The sequence below is a fragment of the Pholcus phalangioides genome, unplaced genomic scaffold (genome assembly GCF_987345545.1).
Source record: "Pholcus phalangioides strain wild (caught in Gottingen) unplaced genomic scaffold, Ppha-v1.0 ptg000015l_1, whole genome shotgun sequence".
NCBI classification, from domain to species: Eukaryota; Metazoa; Arthropoda; class Arachnida; order Araneae; family Pholcidae; genus Pholcus; species Pholcus phalangioides.
In genome coordinates, this window is record NW_028301608.1 from 81,909,100 (window position 1) to 81,921,345 (window position 12,246).

The 12,246-nt window shown below is 31.5% G+C and overlaps 1 protein-coding gene across 2 annotated transcripts in view; it reads left to right on the forward strand.

The window, feature by feature from the left end:
• The window catches only part of alpha-Man-Ia (alpha-Mannosidase class I a), a 73,298-nt gene that overhangs the window by 51,678 nt on the left and 9,374 nt on the right, over positions 1 to 12,246 (forward strand). For both annotated transcript variants that reach the window (XR_016194101.1, XM_089244499.1), the window contains exons 4-8: positions 1,461 to 1,555; positions 4,290 to 4,507; positions 5,313 to 5,428; positions 5,851 to 5,959; positions 6,790 to 6,900. Coding sequence is in view for 1 of the 2 variants with exons in the window: in XM_089244499.1 (XP_089100625.1) it covers positions 1,461 to 1,555; positions 4,290 to 4,507; positions 5,313 to 5,428; positions 5,851 to 5,959; positions 6,790 to 6,900 (649 nt within the window). In the remaining variant the exon portion in view is untranslated. The remainder of the gene's footprint in view (positions 1 to 1,460; positions 1,556 to 4,289; positions 4,508 to 5,312; positions 5,429 to 5,850; positions 5,960 to 6,789; positions 6,901 to 12,246) is intronic.

Here is a 12,246-nt window from a genome sequence, read left to right on the forward strand (position 1 = left end):
CTACTCAATTTTTTTTTCCTGTTATAATGTGATTGAGGAGAGAGATTTAATATGCCAGCTCTGGTAATCGTTGGTCTCTATCGCTGAGAGACAAAATTAATGTCTTCAAATTCAGTGATTTATAATATCATAATTGTAGTGATTTATGGCAGTATAATTTGAGAGCAAGAAAGCAATATTGAAACTATTCTCTTTTTTTTTTCGAAGTACTGGTTGATACAATAACTTTTTTAAAGTACTGCATGACAGATTAAATAAATTTTCTTATTAACGCAACGACAAAAAGCATTAGATTTAGTCTCGAAGCTTAAAATACATTTTAAAGGAGTTGGAATACTTGGCAAAACTCACCAAACATAGATTGATTGGTTTTTCCAAAAGATGTTAATTCTATGCTAACTTTTTTTAAAAACGTGATCCTCATGTATTCCCAAGAGATCTGTATTATCTGTCCAGGGAATTTGTTGGTGTTATACTTCTTTGTATAATATTTCTTTTGTAATTTCAATTATGCATCATTGTAAATAATTATATGCTTTCGTGACTTTAAGCACATCTTACATTGTCAGAATTTCATTCATGTTCAAATAATGATCTATTTTAGTTGTTGCTGATACTGTACTTTACAGTTTCAGCGGAAACTCTCTCAGACATGGTCACCCCCCCCCCCCCCCTTTATATATAGTGGGTTTTTTTTCTGGAAAAGAGGCGGTTTTACTGTATTTACTTAGATTGTACATTCATCTGTCTTTACTAAACCCCGAAACTTTTCTCTAACTCCCAATCCCATCTCGTCTTTAATCATCACAAAATTTGTTAATCGCGACAGTACCCAATTGTCCGGGGAAAATGTTGTAAAAATTTTGTATGGGGGTTTTTTTTTTGACACAAAATAAAGTGTTCCAGACTGCCACGAAGCTGGGCTGGAAGAGATCTTGGCAATGGGATAAGTCCAGTGGCAAAGTTCTGGCGTTCATTTATTCATGTATTTACTTAAAATACCTTAACTTGGGTTTTTGTGCAAACTAAATATTTGACTAATGAGCATGAAACAGATTTTTAACAAATACATTTTTGAACAAACTGCTGACACCATTTTTTGGACTGTATAACTTTTATATACTGTATTTATTTCACTAGAAACATTTTCATACTTTTCATAAAATATCTTGTACTATGCCATGCTCTGGGATTTTCATATGATTATTGATATAAGGGGAGTGTGTATAGGAGTGGATTAATGTGTTCCCAGTTATATATATTTTGAATAGAAAAGTTTTATTTAAGATTTTCTTGACAAACCATACTTCTTAATAAATGTTTCTTTCTACTGAGTGTTTGAGAGGATTTTTATGAATTCATCATTATGTTTTTAAATTATGTATGTCTTGTGTCATATTAGCTGTACAATCTCAGTTCAGCTTTCATTTATTTAGTTTTCATATTTTTTTCATTTGTAGATGTTCAAAGAAAAAGCTGAGCATGTTGCTCAGAAGTTGCTGCCTGCTTTTAATTCACCCACAGGAATCCCATATGCAATTATAAACTTAAAAAAGTAAGGTTGATATAATTTATATGTATGGGTTATTATGTATTTACTTGTACAAAGCTGATGTAATATATTCATAGAAATATATTCACAATTTGAAATCATCACATTTACTTGTGAATTGAAATATTATTCTATATTGAAGCAGACACTTTTTTAATAAACAATTTTTTTAAAGTAAGGTAATAAATAAAGAGCAAATGAGAAAAAAGTTTTATTACTGTTTTTAATCACATACATATTCTCATCATTGTTTTAAACATTTTTTATACTAAAAAACAAGCTTTTGTTGCTCAATTTCTCTGCATAAAATTCCCTATTAACTCAGCAAACTTTCTGAATAGCACACCACAATTTTGAAATGCAAAATACTTGCCTTGTGGGGGTTGTTCTAGACTCTATGAAATCCACCGAAAACTCTTCTTTCCATTCTTTTTTGTTGTTGAATCACATCTTTACCGATTGTTCACGTGGAAATTTGGCCATTTTGCATTAAGACATTGGATCACTGAGTACAGATTATTTATTTGTGCACTTGACTACTTGCCTAGGTGTGCTTTCAATATCTTAGTAGTGTTCTGTTATGTGATGTACTGACTGTTCTGTTTGTACGTGGATCGTTTATTTGCGTTACTTGCTTTACACAAAATTGAATGATAACTTACTTTTGAAAATATCTTTCACATACTCAAAGAGCCACTTGAGAAGAAAGCCATCCACAGTCATGAATTTCATTTCTCAGTGGTTCTCAAACTTTTGCTACTCCTTTTGTAGTACCTCTCTTACCTCAATCAATCTCCCAAGAATACTTTAACAAAGAACTACAGTGAAACCTGTATAAGAGACTGAAATTATTTTCTGTTTTATAAAGGTGCACACAAAAATATATGCAGTTATTTATTTTTATCGTTTTGCGAAGCTTAAATTTTGATAATATCCCCCCAACTACTTTTGACCAACGAATATTAAACATAGACATGCATATTATTATTTAGAATTTTTTCATGTTTGTTGTTTTCTATTATTACACATTTGAAATTTTATATTTAATTTGATAATTGTTAAAATTCAGTATAAAAACATTCTCCTGAATAGCAATATAATAAATACTTACTTTTGTCAAAAGTGAAACATTTCTAATATTTAAATATATGTATATATATTTTTTTAAAAAAACATATACTTGCAAAATCGCATACTTTTTAAAAAATAGTCACAGATTCTATACATCTCTTTATAACATTTAAATTTTCCTTTTCTTTAGCTTCTATTAACTGCAGTTTCGTGTTTCAATTCCAGAAATCTTTCTTACAGCTGATAGTTATCTCTACACTGAATGAAACACTAAAATGTGGTATCTTGACAATTTCTGAGATACCATTCAGTCTACTTTCCCTATTCCTCTCCCAAACTAATTTAAATCAAAATTGTCAACATTTTTCTAAACACAAGTTGTCCAACAAAAGTCACCATTTTCATCATAAATGAAATGCTAAACAAGCTTTTACTAAATTTTTGATGATAAATTTGTGTGTGTGCTTCCATTCAAACTCAATCCCTTACTTTCAGGACCAGTTCAGGTACAATACATTGTTTTCCCAAGAAGTGAAAGAGTTCCCTAACAAAAGTGGGAATTGGTACAACTTTCCTTTTCTTAATTTTTTCTCCTTCAAAGGACAAAAACTTACACTTGGTTTTTATATCTGCAAATAGACTAAATATGCCTTCAGTTTCCATGTTAGACAGTTTCCATCATAAAGAGGTTTCCCATGATGAAAAGCATTAATTATCTATTCTGTTCAAGACAGGTGTCTGCTTCATACAGTGTCCATCTTAAATAGGTTTCAATTTTGATTTCAAAGCACACATCAATTCACACATCAATGTCAACAGTTCAGAGACACCCTTGACATAGGTTGATGATGCCCTAGGAGGCGCGATACATAGTTTTAGTACCACTGCCCTAGCTGAATAGGTAAATTTTTTTTATTTAATTAAGTCCACATTGTGCATGTGTGACATAAAAAAAGGGGGGAACAAAAAAAATAACTAAATGACCCTTTTTTTAAACACACCTCGAATATGTAACATAAAAATAAATAAGGTTGGTCTTTTTTTCATACAGTTAGCTTAAGATGCATTCGTGAATTTATTTTTCTAGTATGTCTTCCAACGCAGCAGTTGTTCTCTTCAAGTTTCAAAATGCATAAATGCTTTTCATGGTCCCAATGAAATCCCAACTATTTTTCAAGGGAAATAACAATGATGTCAAAACCAGAAAGACGTATCCTACCAGCCCAACCAACACACCTACAGATAAAATGATGTGTTTTTCCCCTTATATGAATAGCAAGAAGTTAAGATACAGCATGTAGTCTTAGTTATGGGGAGGTACTGACATGACCCGTTTATAAACACCTATGAATAGTGTGAAGAGGTTTTTTTTTTTAAAAAAGCCATGGTTTCCAGTCTTAATTCTCAAAGAAAGGGGAAAGAGAAACACATTTTTGAAGAATTTCTATTGCCATTCTTTGACAATCATTTTTGAATTACTCATAATAGTGAGATTTTCATTATAAGCTGTACTCATTATAATGAACTTTTACTGTAATTAGTATTTTCTAAATTTTTTCAGAATTAGGATTTGTTAAACACAGTTTTGTCAAAAATAAGTGTATTAGTTTTTTTGCAGCCCAAAACTAGAAATGATTTTTAATTTTCTGTCTGTGGTCCTTTATAGTGGTGCCAGTAAGAACTATGCGTGGGCATCCAGTTCAAGCTCAATCTTAGCAGAATTTGGAACTTTACATTTGGAATTTGTTTATTTGAGTGATATCACTGGTGACCCAGTTTACAAACAGAAAGTGAATCATATCAGGGAGTTCCTTTCGAAAATGGATAGACCTCATGGATTATTTCCAAATTATCTCAATCCAAAAACTGGAAGATGGGGACAACGTAAGCATACAAACATACATTTCTATTCATTTATTTTATTGTATAAAAATAAATATTAAAATCACATTAAAAAAATTCAAAAATTAAATGTAGAAACAAATAATTTTACCTTTATGCATAATTGCTAGCTATTAAATCTTTTCCTTTCTTTCCAATGTATAAAAGTTTTTTAATTATCTTCAGTTAATTGACAGAATCGGATGCTCATTGACAGAGGCATAGGCAGGATCAACCTTTGAAGGGGCATAAAAACTTTGGGGGGGAGGGTGCACAGGATTCGCTTCAAGAGAATTTTTGAGTTACTAACCATCAAAAGGTATTTAAATTATTAGCAATACAATAATAGTAAAATGTATTTTATTTCAATATTTAAAGTTTTTTGCAAAAATATTTTAATTTTTGTCTTGGGGAGAAAACTTTAAATAATTTTGTATGTAACACACACACACGCACAGCATAATGCATATGCAACTTTATCAAAAGAATAAGCATAAAATATTTTGGAGTTTTACTCTGCATGTTGAAACAATAAATTACTGAGTTTAAATGTTTTTAAATATTTAATTTGACTTTCGATAGCTAATATAAATGATGATAAACAGTTGTATCATATTGCTAGAAGAAACTCAGTTTTGCAACAAATGAATTTCTTTGAAGTTGAAAGAATAGAATTTTGGTACAGTTAGGATTTTTTACTCATTTTTACATGTAATGCCTTAGACATAATAATGACTTATTCTGGTAACTACTTAAATTTAAAATAAATTAAATTAAATAATTTTTTTGTTCCTTTCTTCTATTTCAGATCATATGTCCATGGGTGCTCTTGGTGATAGTTTCTATGAGTACCTGTTAAAGTCTTGGATTCAGTCAGGTGGCGAAGATTCACAAGGGCTGCAAATGTTCCAAGAGATGGCTGAAGTAGGATTATCATATTTATTATGTTTTTGGTTCTTGAGTATGAACATATTTTTAATTTGTTCTCTCTCTCTCTGTGTTTCGAAGGTAATAGTGTTTTTAATAGGAAGGTGGGAAACAATGTTATCATACATTTTCATATTCAAAAATCACAAATAATGGTAGTATATTTCTTGGCCTATTGGCCATAGGAGGATCTGTATTTTTTAAATCTCAATTTTCAAGACGTACAGTGACTATTTCAATTTTTGTTTTAAAAAAACAATCTTCAAAAAATTTACTATGAAGAAAAGTTTAAGCATTCCAATATTTTCTTTAAATATTCTTATTGAAAAGGTAATTTTTACCAGTTTAGTATTTCCTTTTAAATTATATTATTTATGTTATGATTATCTGAATTTGCAAATCATTTGTTTTTGTCTCAGGCTGTGAATGATAAGCTGGTTCAAACTTCTAAGTCAGGTTTGAAGTATTTGGCGGACCAGAAATATGATAGAATTGAACATAAGATGGACCATCTTGCCTGTTTCGCTGGTGAGTTTTCAAACCTTCAATTTTATTTACCCAGTCATCTGGTTGTGACAGCATATGCTGTTATGCTGATTTTTGGTCTAATCATTTTAATTTTCGAAAACGAATTAGTAATTACTTCAATAATTATTGTTCGTGTTTATAAATCATCAAAAAAAGTTGAGGACATGATGAAGGCAGTTTCAGTTTCAATGTGTTCATAAAAAATTTAATCAGCAAAATATATTTTAGTAGCTTCAAACTTTTGAAAAAGAGGGGGGGGGGTAAAAAGAAAAAGGAGAGAAATTAATTGAACCAGATGACTGGTTAAACCCTATGCATGTGTATTGATTGTCTGTAGTCAACTAGATTCATTCTACAGGAAATTGGAATTTGTTTTATACATTGTGTATGTTCACTATACTGTAAATAGATTGAATATTTATAATCCAAGGCCCTTTTCTTTGATCAGAAAAAAACCGACTTTCCCATAGACCCTGTATATACTATTTACTTAGTTTACCCTCACTGTTATTTGAATTTACTATAAATTCAAATGTTTGTATATGTATGTTTCTAGAGGTTACATAAATAATGCAATATCAATTCATTTTACATTTTTCCTTATGAAAAGAGTTTTAACTTGACCACAATTAAATGCAGTACTTTTACACGATAAACATCTTTTACTAACAACATACTCTATTTTCATAAGTCTCTTTTCATAATCAACTTGCATTTTTTGTCGGTTAAAATTTAGTTTGTATGAAATATTTTCATTCATTTCTCTTGTTTCCTCTAAAATAGTTTGAGTATTTATGGTATATAGCCAATACATGATTTTTTTTCCCCAGGTGGGATTTTTGGGCTTGGGTCCGAAACGATGCCAGAAAATCGGCGAGATTACTTCTTGCAGCTAGGTAAAGATATAGCTCACACTTGTCATGAATCCTATGACAGAACAGGTATGTTATTTCTGAAATGATAATTCATATACTTTTTCTTTTTCATTCACAACTATCAAATTAAAAATTGTTTGAACTTGTATGCATATGCATACCTCCGAACTGTTACAATTTTATAGTATAAAGTATGATTTTTCACTGAATTGGTAATATTGATGTTTTCCTGCTTATGTCGCAAACTGGTTGGTGTTAGAATCATCGATAGTCCATCGGTCGACATCACTCTGTTGAACCTAGCCAAAAATTCCAGCACTGAGAAACAGTGGAACTCCGTTGGGAGTTTTCGCTGCAGTTTTACTGGTGCGACAAAACTGTGTCTCAAGCCACCTCTGTATTAGACAGTATACTTAGTGATGCACCAATCCTTTAGCATCCATTTGATGGATCAATATTTTGAAAATTTGCATGCCATCTTAACCCTTTATGGTTTCATGAATTATATCACATTTTATTTTTTTAGTTCAGGCCAAATTTTTTTAATGAACTTGTGCCAAAAATTGAGTTCATAATTCATGCATTTTTGATAGATTTACAATAATAACCCTTTATTTTCTCGATATTTGTGTATCGTCGAAATTTCACCATGCCTGAAATATAGAATTACTTCTTATTCTTTAGTTATTCAGGGTCGAAAGTTTTAAGGTTTTTAGGAAATTTTCAACAAAAAATAATGCACTTGATTCCAGTGCGATATTATTCTATTATATAAAGTTTTATTAATATTAGTCATTCATGGGTGACTAGAACGTTAAATTTTGAGTTATAAATATCGGATGATTTTCAACACTTTAGCATCCATCTAATGAATTTTCATTTTTTTTTTTTTTTAATGTTTTCTCGTGATCAGGGGACTGTGTGTCTCAGTGAGTGAAATCATATTTCATTTTAGATAAAAAAGTAGCAAAAAAAATTAGATAGACAAGAGAACAAATTTGATGATTATTTTATGTGATTTCCTCCTAATAAATTTTAGTATGGGGGGGGGGCGTAAATTATAAAACGGACCGCGTTGTGCCTTTTTAGGAATACAGTTCTTTTTTTTTTCTTCGGAAGTTGGCAGGTCTCCATATGGAATTCACCATAAAGGAGCTATTAAACTTTTCTGTGTATAAATTGCTAGAGAAACTTTATATGAAAAAAAGAATTTTTTGGAATTCCAATATTTAATTTCCCATTTGTGTAAACTTCATACAATAGAACCCTCCATATTCAAAATAAAAAGACTAAAAACCCATTTTAGGTATAGTAACGCAGGACAAATCGAAGAAAAATTTTGGCGCCAGCCAAATTTCTTGGGAGCCAGACATTTTTTTATCTCAGAGAAACAAATATAAATACAACGCCACAACAGGCAAAATGCCCAACGGAGGTGGCTGAGAAAAAGATGCCCATAACAAATAAGGATGTCATATATTTCAAAAATAGAGCAACCCAATTAAAAATGCAATTACAAACATATATATACATGATAAAATATAATACAATGCCCACAAAAAGTACTTATAGTTGTCTTTTTTGAGTAGGGACAGCTTCTCGATTTACTCCAACATGTTTATCGTATTACTTTTTAAACGTGTCAATTGTGTTAGAATTTACCACCTCTGTGGGTAAGCTGTTCCTTTTATTAACAACCCTATTAGAGAAACTGCAACCCCCATAACCTAGAATTGTCTCTTACCAATCGATACTAGTGTCCCCTTGTAAAAGCAGTCGATCAACGGTGTACTAATAACTTATAGTCCATCCCGTTGAAAATTTTGAACACTTTGATCATATCTCCCCGACACCTGCGTTCATCCAATGTAAACATATTCAAAAAATGAAGTCTGTCTTCATAAATCAAGCCCCAAATGTTCTTAAACAAGTCGTCCTACTTTTCCAGACTTATTTATCTTTTTTTGTGCTGGGGAACATGCTGACATAAATTTCAAAAATCTTGTTTCCTCTTCAAACTTAAATTTAGTTATCGCTCTTGGAAAATTTTATACAGTTGCCAATATCAACTTTTCAATCGCCATTGCTGTCTGGGATTTGTAAAGCGCACTGCTGAAGAGGACAAACTAAAGGCTTTGCAACTAATAAAGGGCTGAACAGTGTAGATTATTTATATAATTTTACATAAATCCAAAGAATAACTCAAATTATTCATACTATTTCTTTGGTCATCAATCTCGTGTACACGTATCTCAGCCTGCACATATCTTCAAATATGTTGCATATAAGATGTTTTTATAGTTTTAGATATGAAAGGTTTGTTTTTATGGAAGGTTATACTATATTTTTAAGTTGTGAAATTATATTTTAATGATTTCAGATTTTCATAGGCTTTGGTGATTAAAAAAATTTTGGCACCCACCAAACTTTTTCTGTACAATAAAATCTGTCTATTTTGAAACTGATGGGAGCTGGAAAAAATTCTAGTTTGGGGAACTTTTTTAGGAAAACTTTTAGAAACCAGAGAAAAATATGTTGCTTTTAATACAGTCGGATCCCATTATAACCAATACTGTTATAGCAAAAAGTCTCGTTGCAACGAAAACTTTTCCAATCCTTCAAATCAATTTACATAGCAACAATGTATTGTGCAATTCCGGTATAACGAAATGAAAAATCTGTTATAACGAACTCGATAACAAGTTTCTGAAAAACTAAAGAGTCAGTCTCCATCTACTCTTTTAACGTTTTTCAAAAAATCTGACAAAATTGCAAATTCAAACAGTAGTTATAGGATCTCCTAAGAAAAAGATGTTACTTTCAAATTTACAAGATGTGGATGCAGCTGTCTTTGCCTGGTTTCAGGACATTCGTTCCCGAAATGTGTCAGTTACCAGTCCACTCATAGGAGAAAAGGTTTTGGAATTCACACGTGCTTTTGGATGCGAAAACTTTCAAGCAAGTGTCGACTGGCTGAATCGTTTCAAAGAATGGTATATGGCGTGGTACAAACGTGTGAAAGCAAATTCAGTTGATATGGAAAATGTGAATGAATGGAAAGCGGGGGAAATAGCGAAAGTGATAAAGTCATTATGATCCTTCCAATGTTATTCAACGCAGAAAAAGCTGGAATCTTTTTCTAACTGTTACCTAACAAAACTTAGATATTTAAAAAAAGACAAGAGTATTGGTGGCAAAAACTCCAAGCGACCTTTAACTTCATTGTTTTACTGCAACATGAACGGAACCGAAAAATAGAAAAGTTATGGTTATTGGAAAATTTATGAACCCATGGTGCATGAAGAATGTGAAATCACTGCCTTGTAATCACAAATCAAGTCGAAAAGCTTGAATGACTACAAGAATTTTTAATGAGGTGCTAGTAAGTTTTATGGGGAAATGAAGCGAAAAAATAGAAAGAGATCCTGCTTACCACCAATTGCACGGTGCTCATTGACTTTTCAAAATCAGAGTGCATTCACATCGAGCACATGCCTCCTAACTGCACGTCTGTTTTGCAACCATTTAATTGATTCATAATTAAGGTGGTGAAAGGAAAATACCATACGCAACTGTTGAGGTGTATTCTCCAGCTTGATAATAAAGAAATCATAGTGAGGCCTGACCTCAAGCAAGCTATAGATATGATAGCTGGAGCCTGGAAGGACATCGCTCAAAAAGTCATTTGTAATGGGTGGAAAAAAGTACATTTAATCGCAATAGAATTCTGTGAAACGCTGAATAAAGCTGGTGTACCATTGATTTGCAGCCTTTGTGAGAACACATCACACAAGAAACGTCTGTTCCGAATGGACGCTGGACGATTTATTTTATGTGACGATGATGTCTTCACTTCGGAATCGTTAACAGACAACGATATCGTTTGTATGATACAAGAAAACAATGAACAATCGCCTGCGGACAGCAATGACGAAGAAGAGCTTTCACTAGAGTACGCTTTGGTATCTACACCATTTGCAGCCTTAGCTAGTTTGGAACTCTAAAACGATATTTATCAGTTCAAGAGAACCTTCAGGACCATTTGTTTCAGCATGCATATACCATGTACTTTAGAGGAATTTGTGTTGCTTCATTGGCTTCCACAATAATTGTGTAAAAAAAAAAAAATTATGGATTATTTGCCTCTAAAATGTTAATTAAGTAAAACTTATGCGAACTTATGAGCATGTTAAAAATTGGAAATTCCTTTATAATGAAATTTCGTTATAACGAAGTGATTTCTTCGGTATCTTGGAGTTCGTTATAACAAGATTCGGCTGTATAAAAAATATCACAAAAATTTCTATATAAGTGAGCTGTAAAATATTAAATAAATACTGTATGTAATTGAATACTGAAAATCACCAGTCACCAATTTGTTAGCAAAATTTTGATGTTTTTCAAAATCTAGTGTTACTGATTCATATTTATTTTCTCTGCATTGTGTGAAACCATGGCTGAACAGATCCATCACTATTGAGATAATAGTTTCCCAAATTTTATCTTTTTTGATGTTTTCCTATTTGTGTTTGATGGTTTGTGATTATTATTGAAAGGGTTCTGCAGGGAATTCACATGTTGGCTGTGGCCTTACTTTTCATTTTTAATGTTTAAAACTTAATGTTTAAAAATTTCCTTCTTTTTTCAATTCTAAGCTGATTTTTCTTTTTTCCAGCATTTCTCAATAGTTCTAGACTTGTACTCATGAGTGTATGCTGTTCATTTGTTTCAAGTCAAGTATTGCTGTGAATTCTTTTTTTGCCTCCAGGTGATTTTGCGATTTTTGAGACCTCTGTGTTCCACCCCCTTTAATGTTAACACTCGATATGTTTCATACCCAAAGGCATCTGAAGTGTTTCAGGTCTTTTGTTCAGCTTCAAGTTAGAGATTTTGTGAAACAATTCTGGGGGCTGCTCAGTCACGTGTGACAAGTTCTTGGGTATCCACTAGCCACTACTCTGACTTCAATGTTCATATCTCTTTTGTTTTGTCAGTGTTTTATGCACATGAATGATAGTATCCATCATTAAAATGGATTTTATTTTTACCGTAAATTTTTTCCTCAGTTTCTTCCACATCGAGGAAAAAAGCCTGATTTATTGAAAGAAGAATGAATTTTTGTGTCTCTTTTCACTATTTGACCTTGAAAAAGATTTGTTTGCAAAGAAAATGCTTTATGGTGAAATATATGATCTAGATATACAGAGCAAAACCTATCTTCAACAAAATCACAAGGGACAGATTTTTTTCCGTTGAACACAGGTTTCTACTTAATAAAGGTTCAATGGACATAATGTGTAAAACTATCTAATAATCTCTTGGGTAATTCAAATAAAAAATAATAAATTAAATAATTTATAAAAGATTAAATAGATAATGGACATTGTTTGCTCTATATTAAATATTCAGGTT